Source organism: Sturnira hondurensis, unplaced genomic scaffold (genome assembly GCF_014824575.4).
Source record: "Sturnira hondurensis isolate 20B ecotype Veracruz unplaced genomic scaffold, ASM1482457v3 Scaffold0010128, whole genome shotgun sequence".
In the NCBI taxonomy this organism is placed as follows: domain Eukaryota; kingdom Metazoa; phylum Chordata; class Mammalia; order Chiroptera; family Phyllostomidae; genus Sturnira; species Sturnira hondurensis.
In genome coordinates this window covers 33,882,449-33,900,100 of record NW_028082759.1, presented here as the reverse complement: position 1 = coordinate 33,900,100, position 17,652 = coordinate 33,882,449, and the positions used below count along the sequence as shown (strand labels likewise).

Here is a 17,652-nt window from a genome sequence, read left to right as displayed (position 1 = left end):
AAGCTCTCAAGAAAGTGTGCTCCTCCTAAACAGGAGAGAAAACTCTGACAAGAGAATGATGGCATCTAGGAAATAGGAAAAAGATTAAGGAAATTCCCATAATGAATTTAAAAGGAATTTGAAGTGAAGAATTATCCTGGGACAGCATCTATGAGCCCAGGTTGCAGGAGGCTGAGTTGGTGATAAATACATAGAAAACTAAGCAAATAAATAACCAATCAATTTTTAACTCCAGAGAAAATAAGAATCAATCATATGCATTATGTGGTTTAGCAATGAAAATTTAAGTGAGCTTAATAACAGTGAATTAATTGTTAATTAATATTAACAATTTTAGTAAGACTCTTATCAACAAAATGGGGAACAGTAGTATAGGGTTTGTAGTAGTACTTATGAGAATTAAATCATCATCAACCTAGTAGGAATTCAGTAAATAAACATCTAAGATTTAAAAATCAATAGATAGCCATTGTTATTTAACATTGTGGGGCTAAGCATGTATAGAAATAGCTGAAAAGTTGAAAGTTGTTTTATTATAAGCCTTACTTTTTAAGCTTTATTATAAACTATGTGGTCTTATTAGATTTTTTTAAACTGTGTTGTTGTTTTGCTTTTAAAAAATCTAATTAAAAAAAGAGTAATTGGTTGGTAGGGAACAACTGGTTGATATAATTCTGTTAACATATATCACTATATCCCCCATTAGTCTGAGAGCCTTTAAGAGCAAGGGATTTTGTTGACTTCAAGATTCCCTAGAACTCACCTCTGTGCCTGGTACATAGTAGGCACCTACTGCATGTTTATAGAAAGAATAAATGCAGGAAAAATGAAAAGTATTCAACTATCTGGGGAAGGAATGCAAACCATCAGCAAGTTCCAGAGGTCAGCATATGCCCAAAAGTTGCTTTTTCCTCCCATTGAAGAAGATATCCAGGGAATGAGGATGAAATCTCAAGTTCTACTTCCAGCAAGAAGACACAGCACTTAAACAGGCCTCGACAGTTTCTTAGAAGTCTGAATGTAGACCTTCCTGGGGTTCACTTGAAATGTGGTGTTGAGGTCCATTTTACATTATCCTCTGAAGGCTTAATCAAAGGACATGTTGAAGTTTAGCATTACATTAACTTGTTTCTCTGTATGTATTGCTGGGGTCAGATCTCCATTTTTTGGCTTTAATTTTTCCATTATTTATGCTCATTGATCAAAGTTGCCCAGAAGCTGCCGACATCAAACACTGAGCCATGGAGAGAAAGCTCAGCGTGCCATACATAATAAGGTCACTGACATCCATCCTAAGAGACTTCAGCAACAGACAGCTTTGTGCCATAGGGAAAAAGAACTGGACATCATTAGAGAATCCTCACAAAACCACTATAATTACCCAAGGTTTTTAGCACTGGAGCAGCTGCTTTGATACGAACAACCATAGGTTCCTCAAATTCACCTACAGAAAATACATGAAATAAGATAATAATGAAAAAATAATGGTCCCTCAGATGGTTAAAAAACCTTGAATCTTCCTATCAAAATTCTGGTTTGAGCAGTGAGAAAGATGGTTAATAAAAATTAAAAGGAACACAACAAGGAAAAGTACTGCCATGGCAACTGAAATCCTGGAGCTCTGTGGAAGGAACAAGAAAAGGAAAAGAAAAAAGAGAAAAGGGTCACTGGGAAATATTGACCTTCCCAAACAGTACCCATGCCCCAGCCTAGAGCTACAGCACAGTGGCTACATTAGAGGCAGAGGCACAGGACAAGGACCTGTAAAGAGCTGGGTGGCCAAGTGGCTTCTGTCTTTCCTGCTGTTTTGGATTACATTCCCTTTCCTCTCACTTCTACAGACCCACATCTGCCAAGAACAGCTGTCCCCACGATCCTCTCTAACCCTGCCCTTATTTCTCCTACTCCCTACTCCAAAACTGGTCCCAGGCAGAGAATTGGGGCAGTGGAGGGAATAGTGAATAGAAGAGGAAATGAAAGAAAAGAAGATAAATCCTGTCTTTTTCTTTCTTATGTATGCAGTCCCTCTAAGCAACTTTTTCAAAAACAGTTCCATATAATTCTTCCTTTACAATTCCTGTCCTGCTTCTAACCGAAGATCCATTCATTCATTTCGCCTTGTCTTTCCACTCATGGAGAGATTAAGAAGAAATAAACTCTCCTTATCTCTGCAGGAGTCCATTTCTCCTTATCTCTCCTTATCTAACCTACCTTGTGGCAACACTTGCTAGACAAGTTGGGAGACGGTAGTGAGCAAAATTAGATACAGTCTCTAGCCTTGAAGAGCTCTCAGCGTTAAGGAGAAGAAAAACATTAAGCACATAATTAGGCAAAAACAAATGTAAACATGCACCTGTCACATGTAGTACAAAGTTGAAGTATGGGGTTCTGAGAGGTTATAATAGGAGGATTTGCCTTAATTAGGGAGCTCAGTGACAGCTTCCCTTGGGAAGGGATTGCTGAGGTGCTCCCTGAGAGAACGGAAGAGCTTACCAGGTAAACAGAATAGCATGTGCTAAGGCCCTGAGGTGGGTGAGAGCATAGTGAAACTGAGGAACAGGAAGCAGAGAGAGTAAAGGTGAACATGGGTAGAAGTTGCATAGGTCATGATAGAGAAGTTTGTCTTTATTCTAAGAACAATGGGGAGCCCCTAAAGGTGTTTAAGCCAGGGGTGAAGTAATCATAAATAAGCATTTTGAAAAGATCAGCATGGCTACAGTGTAGAGAATAGATTGGAAGAGGTAAGGCTAGTTAGGAAGTGAGAGAAGGTGAAAACTTGAATAGGGTTGTGGTGAAAATGAAGTGAGGGAACAGACTGGAGAGCTGTTCAGGAAGTAAACTGGGTAGGACTTGTTGATGATATAAGGAATATAGAAAAAGGAGAAGTCAAAAGTCAGGTTTTTGCCTTGCACAATGGAAAACAGGAAGTTCAAGAGTCGGGTTTGGGGAAGAGGGAGAAGATCGTGAGTTTTGGTCCAATTTGAGGTGCCTTTAAAATATTCCATAGCATGTATCAGGTAGACAATTAGATATATAAGGTCAGTGCTCAGTGGACAGTAGAATGTCGAATTCTTTGAAAGATAGGTTAAGTGGTCACTGAAATTGCCATTATGGATGAGACTGACTACATATAGGAGAAATATGATGAAGTAAATGCTCACTGTGGCATTCCACAAAATCTGCTTCTTCTCACGTATAGATGACCCTTCCTTTCTTGGCATAATTGATGTTTTACTGTTGTCATCAATGTGGACATTCTTCTTTGTAAAGTGTCTGCATATGAATGAAGAATATAGGGGGTTAAAATAGAGCCATATTATTTTGAATTCAAATAAATTCCTATTCTGATAAAAAAGAAAAGAAAAATATAGTTGGTTATTAGATAAAAAACTTTTCTATTCATGATTTTATATACATTCTGCTGTGAAAAATAATGCTGGAAAGAATAAAAGTAAATTACATAAAAGGAAGAAAGTAAATTGATCCCTGATGTCTGCTGCAGGGACACCTGCTCCTGCTCCTGCTCCCCAGAGGGAGCACTAGTGCTTAGGAAACATGGTGAAGCATTATGGGAGGTTTTATAGCATCACACCACACAGTCTTTGGGCATTTTCCTTTATTAAATAGGTTGTTTTACGCCCTATCCAGGCAACAGCTCACCAGGTATAGCACTGTTTTTTAAGAGATGTATTCTCTGTTCTCAAAAACAACTTTTGGGAAACAGCTTGTTTATATATTAGGAATTCCTATGGTCAAAGATTTGTTACTGTGGGGTCAGAGATTCATGAAGATCCAAGGAGCCTGTAGAATGTGGAATCACAAAGCTATAAAGGGAGCAGTCAGTAAGGTAAGTGCTCCAAAGACGTGAGACTGAGAAAGTCTGAGACTGGCAATGTGATAAGGTTAGAAGTGCCTGTTCAGAAGCCCCAGGCCGCAAGAGTACCAAATGACTGAGAAAGCAGAGGCAGTAACCTAAGTTAGATTGTTCTAACTCCAAATGTGCTCCTAGAACCAGAGCATCAGCCTCAGAAATGCAGAATCTCAGCTTCTCCCCTGGATGTAAAAAACTAGAAACTGTATTTGAAGAAGATCCCTAGGTGATTTCTTAAGCACATAAAGTTTGAAAAGCACTGATGTGGACTACTCTTTCAAGAAGTATAATGATGGTAGGTGAGAAACCCAGAGGAAAGGGTGAGATTAGAAATTGAAATGCAAGAGAAAGAAGATCCCAAGAGCAGAAGGCCTGTGGAAGAGGACAAGGGATGGAGAGAACCAATTACTTTGGGAAAAGAGGTGGGACTCTTTCTTGATTGAGAAAAATGGGAAAGAGGAAAGAAAGAGAAGTGTGAGATCAAAGGTGGATAAATGAGAAAACTCTAGGTGAATGAACCCATTCTCCCCAATAAAATTGATGGCAAAGTCAAATCCTCAGGAGGAGAAAGAGAGGTTAGGCCCACCAATACACCATAGTTTAGAAACTCCTTTCTTTAACTAACAGTGCTTTCATTTAAATGACATTTAATTTGGTTAAAATGTTTTTGCATTTTTTCTGTAGTTTCTTTCAAAAGATATGCTTCAATGTATTAAAATATTAAATACCTTAATGACCATTTAAAATAAAACTTTGCCTATCTCCAAGTAGTTGGATGAGCCATGAACTTCAATAGGGCCAACATTACATAGCTTGCTGACATTATTAAGTCAAATAAATATGAGTACAAAAATGTGTAAAAACATAAAAGAACAAAAAAATTTAACTTTATACCTATAGCTTTTATGTCTGCAAATTTTGCTAAATAAATAAAATGATCTGAGAAAGTTGATCTCACAGTGAGATATATCAGTGACTTACTTCATTGGTTTTCTGATGACCATTTATCATGAGGTAAAGCATCTTCAGAATGAATGGTGGAAATAAAAAACTTGACATGTTTGCCTCTCATATAAACTAAATGTTTGATTTATAAGACACAGATGAACAAACCACTATGGCCTGTCATGTTTTTCCAGTTTCTAATTTATTCAACCTCTGCTCAATATTGATCCTGACAAGCAGAGTAACCCGAAGATAAATTTATTCACTCCACAGTTTAGTCAGAAACAAGCCAAAAATTATAGATTTTCCCGGGCAGATGATGACAGGCAGTCAGAAGGATGACAAATGGCTGTCTTTAGATTTAGTTAGGACAGTTGGACCCGACGTTTCCGATAAAGATTGGAGCATACTGGTCAAATACAGGTTCATCAGTGGTCATCATTAATTGTAGAGGGAGCATTTGGCAGTGCGCCAGGCACCCGCGCCAGCCCTGCATGGGAAACACAATTGGCTCCCCAGGACTCTGCAGCACTCCTCTAAGTGATAGCATGACATGATCGTTTATCAAACAGAGACTGTCCAGAAAAGTGTCTGCTCTCTTTAGTAACTTATTGAAGGGCAAGAAAGTGAAAGCATTTTATTAAAGACAGGAAGGCAATGAACAACCAGAGCGTATCCAAAGGGTAATCATATTTCAGCACAGGATTATGTTAGTCTTAAATAAACATGCACTGGAAGGAGTATGTCGAGGGTCATTTATCAAGTGAGGAACAATTAACAAACTGCACAGGACTCTTATCTGTATAAATGTAACGTAAAGTTCTCTTATTGTTACTATTAACTTTTGGATGAAGGAACATCGTATTCAACAGTAAAAAAATGTAATGCACAATTCCTTCCTTACATCTTTTTTACAGACTAAGAAAAATACAGAGAAAAATCTCACATAAAATAATTATGGCTGTATCAAACACTGTTAAATAAATGCTGTTCAGAGAGTACTACCCAGGCTTTAGGACTGAAGGATAAAGTTATAACTTTTTTATAAGTCAAATACATGTCAGTGGGTCAGAAGTTTATTCTTTATTAAACAATTTTTGCTCTCTGCTGACCAAAATGAAGAAAAACAAATTAGCTGAGGAGTGGAAGGATAGGCAAAGAGGCAAAGAATTAACACATTTATTATTACCTGTTTCATTCCAGGAATTTATATGCCCTGGCAACTAATCTTAATTATCCTCACTTTATAAAAGAGGACCCAGACTTCCTAAGGTCAAACAAGTAAGCAGTGGTGTCAGAAGTTTGGGATTGCCTGCTTTTTTTTTCTTTAACAATTTCTATTTTTCACATAAAGTATTTATTTGGATACCATAGACTAGAGTCTAGCACAGAATTTAGTCCATGATTCAACAATTTTTAGGGTTGTTTTTTTTTTTTGAATAACGAAGTAGGCAGAACTGGAAATACTTATACCACTTTACGTAGGACATCAGTCTCTGGAAGATTAAGGGACATACCAGGAATTCTGCAGTGGGTTCCAGACACCCAGCTGTCCTTATAATTATTCCCCAAAGATAGCATTTCTTCCTGTAGATGCAGGCATATATCTGCATGTCCCAGATTTGTTACTTTTATGGTGTGAGAGAGTTTTGTGGAGACATTTTTTAAATTCTCACCTAAGGATATACTTACTGATTTTAGAGAGAGAGGGAGAAAAACATTGATGTGAGAGAGAAACGTCTATTGGTTGCCTCCCAAATGCAACCCTGGGTCAAACCCACAACCTAGGCATGTGCCCTGACTGGGACATATTAAACCCATGAGCTTCCTGTTTACGGAATGATGCTTCAACCAACTGAGCCACACCAGCTAGAGCAATGGAGATTTTTAATATGTGGAAGGGAACAGATATCAACTCTTCATAGAACAAAAAAAAGTTTTCTAAAATCTAAAGAATAAATGAAGTCTTATAAGAAACTTTTCCAAAAATGAAACAATAAAGTATCTAAGCAACAATAATCATGGTTCAAACAAAAAATAAGATGGAAGGTACAAATAGGTTAAATAGGTCTACTAAGCTAAGAGGTATCAAGTTTGGAGGTGAGGAAATAATATAGGGAGTAAAATTATCAGGCAATGTATTCTCAATTACTTTCAGCTTTGCAATTAAAAACATGTTTGAATTAATCTGTAATTTGTGTTTCCTAATTTTCCTTTACACCCTATGATAATTTAGGTCTTGGCTTGAAGAAAACAAATAGAAAATTCATAGGTGTTTGAGTGCTGTTACCCTCTTCAATTTTTGATATATTTTATTGATTATGCCATTACAGTTGTTACCCTCTTCAATTTTTGTTAACTTTGGAATGCTTACCACTACATTCTAAGGAGCAGCCCCCAGATATGTACAAGATCACATATCTGCAGTGCTCTGAAAACCAGAAAGCTCTTCACAGAATTAATCATCAACATTTATTTTTATTAGCAGCAAAATATTTGTTTTAAAGTAATGTTTTTGCCCTAGTGAAGATAATTTTCCTTTCCTTTATTTTTTGCTTATGGCCATTGAATTTTATAAAATCAATTGAAGGTTACAGAGTAGAAAAACACTTTTTGCATTGCTTGATTTGTGTAATTCATTACAGATTAAACTTACCTGATTTTAAACATTAAAAACATAAATTTGGGATACATATGAGAAATATCCAAGTATATTTCATTTCCACTGAATAGTTAAAATAAAACATACATACTTAAAAATGAAGGGGAGAAAGCAAGGAAATGACAAAAATTAAAAAGCCAAGGCATTGAAGAAAAGGATAGTGACTATGGAAAAAGAAGCCTAAATAGAGAGAAAGAGGAAGTAAGAGGGGAAACTAAATGAGCTGGTTCCTAAATGCCATTAATTTGTTTTTCTCACATTCATTTGGATTCTAGACAAAGGAATAACATTCTTTGAAATATAAATTAGCTAGTTTTCTTGCAAGCTATAAAAACACACAAATGTCTATATGTAAAACGAAATTATAACTTGTCATTTAATTGTCATGTGGGTTTTTAAAACCTACATGACAATTAAAAAACCGCTTATGTTAAAAAAAGTGGACTAAAAGGATATATGACTACAAATTGAAAGTGATATTTGGGTGATAAGCATGCAAGTGATTTTTTTCTATTTTCCTTTTAATATTTTTATAGATTTTTTAAATGAATATGCATTCTTTATAAAGTGTGTGTGTGTGTGTGTGTGTGTGTGTGTGTATTCCTTTGCAACACCAATATGTGGCTTACTCACCACTCCTTAATTGCCTTAATCTAGAAACTTCCATAAACTCCACTAAGAATAGGGCATCTTCAGTAAGACGAATGGCCAGAGGGACAAAAGTGTTTTTCAGGTTGGGTCCATTTAAGGGACTGTGACAAAGAACAGTTCCATGGCCCCTGACTCAAGCCCACTTTTGCCTTCTCTTTACCCCCTCTATGATTATATAGATTATTTTATCCAAAACCAATTTATGATACACCTTCTAAGTATCTGGCGCTGAGCCAGAATGCCACAAAAAGCAGTAATTACCTTCATAAATAGTTAACTAAATGAAAGAAATACTGAAAATTATTATATATTTGTGTCTTTTTCTTCTATAATTATAGGATTTGGAATTTTTGCTGACCAAGTTGATGAAGCTGTGGAAAATGGATCTAAACGGAAATCCTGTTTGTCTCCAACCAAAATACAGAGACAGATTGATACTGGTCTCCAAATCACTGGGTACATATTTATATTATATTAATATCATTTTCTTAGAGAAAGACACCTGGTTCACTTTTTAGTTGATTTATCAGCATGCCTTCAGAAATATGACATATGGATCTACAAAAATAGTGAACTTTAAATTTGATATTTTTTAATAACAGCAAAAGTTAAAATTGAGAAATAAAGCACAAAGATATCTGCTGTCCACAAATAATTAATCTAGGCACCAGACATTCTTTCTTTAGAAAAGAAAATGTGGCTGTTACCAAAAAAATGGTTAGCCATAAATGTATAGAACTTTCTCACCTTTTGTCAAACTTCCACAGACATAAATCCTCTACAGATCCTGAGACCCTTTATCTTTTGGTTCTGTAGATAAAGTTGATCAAGATTTTCACTGCTGACAATTGCCAAATGGTACCCTAAAAACATACAGGAGTCCCCTTCATTTGAAAGTGGAGCCGGGCAGGCAGTCCTTCATGAGACTCTTACAAATAATAACATTCCTGAATCTGCACTATGCGGGGGGAATGGCCCCGTATACGGAGCAAGTCATACAGCATCAGAGAAACAAACACTGCCCTCTCACAAAGGATATTCATGGGCTGGTTTCCTCTATCAGAACTTCTGTGACATGACTATAAAAACTAATGTATGGCAAAACTATTTCAAAGCTCATAGCTTTGAACAAGTAGAAAACTTTGATTAATCATAATGCTAATGTGGTGATTCTCTTGGAGGAGAAAGACATTGACAGAGGGCATGTCAGAAAAATCGATGACAGTTTTTCACAATACATATGTGAGGGTCATACCCTGCCCACCCTTCACCCCATCAGCCAAAGGTAGGAAACAGAACAGTCATGCGTGCTTCTTAAAGCTCTACAGATTATTTTGCTATGCACCACCCCCAACTGTCCATCTCCTCCCCTCTCTGCCCACTGCACACAGGTGTATTAGTCAACTTTCCTTATGAAGCACAATAAAGTAAATGCAATTAATGTTTGATAATTAAGAATCTTCTGATATTCATGAACTATGCCTGGAAACATTTCTCATGACACAGTACCAAAGGTGATGCTGTAAAACACGTGGAGATAAGTGTACTGATTTCCAAGTAGAGATGATTTGTTCAAAGTAAAAAAAATTAAAATTATAAAATTAATATATATTTCTTCTAGAAAATATAGAAAAGAAAATATCATTCCTAATCCTGTAATAAATCTGCTGTTAACACTTTAGTATAATACCTTACAGTCTTTTATTCTATACATATATACATATTTAACAAATTCTCTTTGATTTTAGCTTGCCTTATTTTAATTTCATTTTTTTCCTTAATGCAAAACCAAAAAACACACCACACACACACAATTAATTTAGGGCTTGGTTTGATATGTCCCAGTAAAAAGAACTATAGGGAACCATTTTCTGTTTTGTAACCCAGTCCTTACCAAATAGAATGACAATCCACACAGTTGGTTTACTTAGTGCAAGTAGAAGAAACTTATAAAACAGAGCTCATAGTTCTCTGATCTTGTGTCCATTACCTGGCTTTCATTCCTGAACCACCTCTATACCTAATAACCTCAAATAAGGCCATTGGTTAAAACTGAGATTTACTCAGATTTACTCAGTTTTACTCAGGCACAGTCTCCTAATCATTCCTCAGTTTTGTCTGAAACATTAACATAAGGAAATGGGATTATGTTCGAAGACTTGGATTTTTCATTCCTTATCTTTAAGTGTTTTAAAAATATGTATTGATTTACACATATCACATCCAAAAATATACTAAATTATATGATTATTAATTTAAAAAACCTGGAAAGACATCAACAAATGGAAGTAGTTGGGAAAACTGGGCAGAAAAGACTGACCTTTAATGTAAAGTTATAAATACTAAGATGTATGATGATAAAAACATTTAGCCAATTTCTTACATTATAATTTAGAAAGTACTATTATTCAGTTCAAATAAATACATGACAAAAGATATCAAAAAATTATGCTTCCAGAGCTTATAGTTCTAGTTTATATTTCCAGTTTCATCACTTGATTTTGGATATAACAATATTATGAATCATATTTGACAATGTTAAATGTTAATCCTTCCAGTTGTAAAATTAATATTTTATCAGGATATTGTCTTTTTCTCCTGTGAGAATAACCCCCCCAAAATGTTACTACATCCTTTCTACATTCTGAAATATAGGAGAAGACATTATATGGATGATGAGAGAAAATGTTTAATTTTAAAAACTGCTAGATAAGCAAATTTTGCTAGTAAAGATAGTCTTCACATTGATGAAGGCCCCCTGTATTCATGTGATTAAAAAAGTCATATAAAATATTCTATAGTTTTATAGTATATCCATATATAATAGAATACTATAAAATTATTAAAATTTATCTTTAGCCCTGTATGGTGTGGTTCAGTTGGTTGGGCATCAAAACACAAACCAAAAGGTTGCCAGTTTGAATCTCTGTCACGGCACAGGCCTGGGTTGCAAGTTCAGTCCCTGGTCAGGGCCCATGTGGAAGGCAGCCAAGTGATGTTTCTCTCTCATAACAATGTTTCTCTCCCTCTCTTTCTTCTTCACTTCCCCTCTCTCTAAAATCATATCACAACAAAACAAAAAAAATATTGTTTAAAGAAAAACATAGTAAAATGCTCACAATACAATATTAAAACATAGCCTCTAATGCTATATAGAGAATTAAAATTTTATATAATATACATACATACATGCATACATAGAAAACAAAAAAAATGCTAAGAAATATACTAAAGTGTTATCAGTGATTTTTAGGGATTATTTTTGTTTGTGGAATACAGGCAATATTAATTGCCTGTATTTAATTGCCTGTTAAGTTTTTCTTTTTCCATTTCTTTGTATTCTCCAAATATCTTACAACATATAAAAGTTATTTGTGGCCCTGGCTGGTGTAGCTCAGTGGATTGAGCGCGGGCCTGCGACTCAGACGATTGCAGTTCGATTCTCAGTCAGGGCACATGCCTGGGTTGCAGGCCAGTTCCCTGCAGGCCAACTCCCAGCAGGGGACGCATGAAAAGCAACCATACATTGATGTTTCTCTCCCTCTCTCCTTCCCTTCCCCTCTAAAGATAAATAAATAAATAAATAAATAAATCTTAAAAAAAAAAAGTTATTTGTGTAATTTAAGATGCTCAATTTTCAAAACTTTTTAAAAAGAAACGAAATGTAAAGGTAGCTGAAATCTCACTTCATAGAGCCAAGAGACCAACTATGTAGGTTGTTCCTGTTACAGCCTATGTCCTAGGATATAATAAGTATTATCAATGTATGTGCTTTTAAAACACTATGTTACATATATAAAATTTCTTATTTACTTTAAGATATATTTTGCTTTTTCTTAAGAATAACCATATTATTTAAATAAACATTAAACTAATATTATTTTAATAAGTAGATAACCCTAGGTTTTGTTATATATGATATTTTTGTTTTTTTAAATAACAATATAATTTACACATGACTGTGGAAAAGTGACCATACACCAAATTTTGTTTACAATGATTATTTTTGTCAGTGGTGGAAAGGAGAGGTATGGACAGTAATTACAGTAATTTTTATGCTTTTTCCATCATGCTTCAGTTTGTAATAAGCACATATTCTGCCCTGGCTGGTGTGGCTCAGTTGTTTGGAGCTTCATGCCATAAACAAAGGTTACAGGTTCAATTCCCAGTCAGGGCACATGCCTATGTTGCAGTTTGGGTCCCCAGTAAGGGCACCAACAAGAGGCAGCTGGTTGATTTTTCTTTGATGCCAATGTTTCTCTCCATCTCTCCCTCCCAGACTTTTGCTCCCTCTAAAATCAATGAGCATGTTGGTGGGTGATAATAATAATAATAATAATAGGCACATATTCTTTTTGAAATCAGAAAAATGATTAAAAATCAAATTTAAACAAAAAAACAAAAGTTGTGTAAATCAGGTATTTTAAAAAGAAATGTATTTCATCATATTTTGTAACAAGTTCGTGTGCCCTAAACCGGAAGTATATATTGACAGTATATATTATATTTTAACACACATATTTTTATCTAGAATTTCTTGATGGAAAAGAAATTAAAAACATGGAAAGACAATTTCTAATAAATTGGAAAGCATCCAGAGATGCCAAGAAAATCAGCAAGAAAAAGAATAATAAAAAAGAGGATGCAAGTAACTCCTTCACATGTAAGTAGATTGTTTCTCATTAGTTACCACTTCTACTAGCAAAGGGAATATAACACCACCACTAACAAAATGCTAAGAAATAAAAAAGTTTTGTTTAGATTTTCTGTAAAGTTTTTGATTTTTAAACTTATTTACAATTCCTATGAAATTTAACTTACATATATCTGACAGTGGGAGCCTGTATCAGCTAAACCTGTGTTTGCCACTAAATATGACTGTGTAAGCTACGTAAACAGCCATAAGTATGGGGGAAAATAGAAAATGGTATATTTTTATATCTGGCAAAAGTACACGATGTTATTATGTAAGTGGTGAAATAACAATCAACTGTGTGAAGTAGGAAACCTAAGCCAATAGTGTATTTGTTCAATAACAGTACAAAAATTACATTTTTCATCAGGATAGAAAATTAAAATATATCATGACCATATCTGTGGCCTTTACTCTGTGTCCTGTCCCCTTTCTTATGTACATACCCAACACTTGCATATTTTAATCTGCCTAGGGTTGTTTTACAAAGGACATGCCAACCTCCTTTGCCTAAGTAATGCAATTAAATGTAGCAAAGTATAATGGGTAACAATTATCTTTATCATATTGGGGAACATCCTAGAATTCACTCTTCACAGATTCTACAGTCCACTCATTGGAATGAGACCCTTCCTCCATTCCGTGATAATGTTTGAATGCTAATAATAGTCTTCTTGTTCCACAGCTGACAGGGGATGAGAGCATAGAAAATAGTTAGGCTAGGGGAATAAGGAAAGGAATACCAGAACAATAAATAAATAGCATAAATAGCATAGCCTAGGAGCATAGTCTAGAATAGCATATCAGCCTAGGACAAGGAAGTTGAGGTGAAGAGAAACAGAGGTGGAGAGGCATGGAGCTCTGATGATTTTGCTATATCATGTCCAGTGAATATGAACTGTGGGAAGTCATTTCAAAAATGGTTCTTTCTGGGCTGATGTACTGTGTTGGTTACATGAATTTCTCAAGATCTGAAACCTATAAAATAGACAGGAGTCATTTCTCCTCCTATGTTTATCTCCAACTCATTGTGAAAGGTAGAACTAGAGGTCCAGGGTAAAGAGTCCAACATTTTACATAGTTTCAGGATTGCATCGAAGATGCCAAAGTACTTTATTAATATTGAAGTACTCATACAATTCAACACCAGCCCTCACCCCAAGACTGAGCCTATTCTAAAAGTAATGTCATTCCCTTCATCTTGATTTTACAAATTCTTCCTAATTCAGACACAATTAGATTAATTTTTAAGTTCTCCAATGACTTTCAACAAAATAATATAATGTGCCTTAAAGTTTAGTTTTAAAAAATTATACTGTCATTTATTTTTAAATATTTTATTATTTTTAGAGAGAGGGAAAAGGAGAGAGAAAGAGAGGGAGAAAAACATGAATGTGTGGTTGCCTCTCATGTGCCCCCTCCTGGGGACCTGCCCCACAACCCAGGCATGTGCCCTGCCTGGGAATCCAACCAGCGACCCTTTGGTTCACAATTCAGCACTCAATCCACTGAGCCACACCAACTAGGACTAAAAATTATACTGTCATTTAATTTTCTCAATAAAATCCTATTAATTTCTTCATAATCTCATGGGAGCCCCAACTAATTAACAAAAGCAATCCTTAAAGCAATATATATTAACAACTATCTGAAAAGTAAATTAGGAAAACAATTCCATTTACAATAGCACCAAAAAGAATAAAATACCTAGGAATAAGCTTAACTAAAGAGATGAAAGAATTGTATACTGAAAACTACACAACACTGGTGAAAAACATTAAGACAAAAACAAATGGAAAGATATCCTGTGTTAATGATAGGAAGATTTAATGTTGTTAAAATGTCCACAACATCCAAAGTGGTCTACAGATTCAATACAATCCCTATCAAAATCCCAATGGCATTTTTCACAGAAATAGAAAAAACAATTTTAAATTCATATGGAATAACAAAACACAACAAAATAGCCAAGCCAACCTTGAAAAAGAGGAACAAAGCTGGAGGCATTACACTTCCTGATTTCAAAACACGTTACAAAGCTACAAAAATCAAAACATATGGTACTGGCATAAGACATACATATAGACATATGGAACAAAATAGCTCAAAAGTAAATACACACATATATGATCAACTGGTCTTCAACAAGGGTGTCAAGAATGCACAATGGGGAAAGGATAGTCTCTTTAAGAAATATTGAAGACCAGTTTTTGCAATATTTTATTGCAAAAACTGGATAATCACATGCAGAAGAATGAAACTGGACTTTATTTTATACCATTCAAAAATATTAACTCAAAATAGATTAAAGACTTAAACATAAGACCTGAGACTGTAAAACTCCTACAAGAACACATAGGAGAAAAGTTTCATGACATTAGTCTTGGCAAAAATTTCATTGATGTGACACCAAAAGTACAGACAACAAAAACAAAAATAAACAAGTGGGACAAACTAAAAAACTTCTGTACAGCAAAGGGAACAACAAAGTGAAAAGGCAAAGTACAGAATGGGAGAAAAGATTTGCAAACTATTTATCTGATATGGGGTTAAATTTCAAAATTAAAAAGAAACTGCTTCAACTTAATACCGAAAAAGCTAATAACTTTAATGGACATAACTCCTAAGAAGACCTACATATAGCCAACAGGTATATAAAATATGTTCAAAACTAATAATCAACAGGGAAATGCAAGCTGAAACCACAATGACTATCACCTCACACCTGTTGGGATGGCTATTATTTAAAAAAAAACAAAAGATAAATATTGGCAAGGATGTGGAAAATTACTGGACATGATTGGTGGGAATGTAAAATGGTGCAGTTACTATGAAAAACAGTATGGCAGTGCCTTAAAATGTAAAAATAGAACTACCATATAATCCAGCAATCCAACTTCTGGGTATTTATCCAAAACAGCTGAATATCTCAAAGAGATATTAGCATTCCTATGTTCAATGTAGCACTATTCACAATAACTAAGATGTGGAAACAATCTAAATGTCCATTGAAAGATGAATGGATAAAGAAAATGTGGTACACATACACAATAGAATACTATTCATCCTTAAAAGGAAGAATATGCTATGACCTCTGCTCCTTCAGACATCCCCATCCAAACAAATGATAGAGTCCTGAGCCTGTCTAGCTTAAAAACAGTGGCATCCCTGAATACATGTATATAACACACAATAACTCTATCCTTAGGTATGTGTCCAATAGCTCACACTATAGTCTTCATGCAAAGGTCTCTGTTATTACTGCTTAAGAGAAATGGAAAGCATGAACTCAAGTCTAGAAGATACATGTTTTTAAAATCTACAATATAATTTCAGATCTTTAGATGAACCTTTGAAAGACACCTCAGTATAAACACTATACTGTAAGTAAACAGGAATTCTTAGGAAGAGTAATTTTTGTACTTCCTGACCTTTTACATATTTTTGATAGCCTTGCAAATTTGGAGCTCTATATTAGGGATATATGCTAAGATTATGAGGACTATGACTTTAAACTTCAAGAACCCTACAATAAAATCTTATTTTAAATATAACCATATAACTATATGACTGAAATGAAAAAAATCACTAACAAAATCCAAAATATATGCATCTTACAGTATTTACTTTTGTTGTGATTCAATAGAAACATGAATTTTTTCATTTAATAAACATTTATTGAACACCTTGGATATGTCCCAGACAATGCTTACCCCTGGGAATTAAAAGTGATTAAGGCAGACCCCACTAAATGGAGATCCCTGCTAGAAAGGCAGGAGGACCTGTAATGATGTGGAATGTTAAGTGCTAAAATAAAGGCATGAACATATTCCAAAAACTGCATGTGATTGATCTACACAAAAACTATATGTGACTAAAGGTTAAACCCTCTGAAAAAATAAACTTAGAACAGCAAAATGCAAAGACGATTAATTTTATTTTGATGTTGTACCCATTTTACTCTCCTATCTAGGTTTTTATGTATGAAAGTCTATATTTTATCTTGGATATTAATTTTTATTGGTTTTACCATGAACCTATTTAACTTTATTTAATTCCATTTCAGAAAATATAATCTTAGATAGTCTAATGCTATGTTTGCAATGTGATTATCAGTTTCAAAGCAGAATGCTCTTAATTCTTTGTGTGCTGCAGGTAACTTTGAAACAATGCATCACATAGTTCCTGTTTATTACCCACAGGTGGGTAAACCAAAATTAGTCTTTTTCTCCGATGCACAGAGGTATCTTTCTAATGAAACTGCATCTCCAGAAAGCTCCCAAGATGATTACCCTAAAATTATTGAAGAGGCCAGGTAGGTTTTTTCAAGTATTTGTGCAGTTTATCTTTTGGGGGAGGATGGACACCCTGTCAATAATGCAGATGAAGGAAGGCCATTCCTCTGTCTCTCCTAGTTCTCTGTTCTCAATTCTTCATAGCCAAGCACACTCCCCGAAAAAGTTCATTGTTGGTCTGCCTGAACAATCGCTAAGTTGAGGTGGAAGAGTTTCTTCAAAAAGAGCTGGGAGTCATTAGACTAGACATTGGGATAGGGCAGGTAACTCAAGGAAGCAGCAGGAAAAGCTGTGTGAATGAGCAGGGCTCAGATCGAAGGAGCCAAAGGCCCAGCTGATGATGGGTAGTCCACTAGGTGAGGAGATGACTACAGCAAGGGCTGGTGGCACACAGGAGGGGAAGCCTGGAGCACTACAAAGGCAAGCTACTTTATCTGCTTCTCCAAACCAAAGATTTTTACCTGGTGCCCCTGAGGGAGACATTAGAAGTTCATTAGATCCTCAAATGGGCTTATAATCCAAAAAAAGAGTTTAA

General features: G+C 35.1%; 1 protein-coding gene and 1 long non-coding RNA gene across 3 annotated transcripts in view; one reads left to right on the top strand and one right to left on the bottom strand.

Annotated features, from left to right (window-relative positions):
- PPP1R42 (protein phosphatase 1 regulatory subunit 42) overlaps positions 1 to 17,652 on the top strand; it is a 39,626-nt gene that overhangs the window by 16,054 nt on the left and 5,920 nt on the right. For both annotated transcript variants that reach the window (XM_037058672.1, XM_037058671.1), the window contains exons 6-8: positions 8,468 to 8,585; positions 12,661 to 12,792; positions 16,978 to 17,137. In XM_037058672.1, the coding sequence (XP_036914567.1) occupies positions 8,468 to 8,585; positions 12,661 to 12,792; positions 16,978 to 17,137 (410 nt within the window). The remainder of the gene's footprint in view (positions 1 to 8,467; positions 8,586 to 12,660; positions 12,793 to 16,977; positions 17,138 to 17,652) is intronic.
- The window catches only part of LOC118995534 (uncharacterized), a 48,624-nt gene continuing 34,179 nt past the window's right edge, over positions 3,208 to 17,652 (bottom strand). Inside the window, exon 3 of the long non-coding RNA XR_005068299.1 lies at positions 3,208 to 3,273. This is a non-coding gene — a long non-coding RNA (uncharacterized LOC118995534). The remainder of the gene's footprint in view (positions 3,274 to 17,652) is intronic.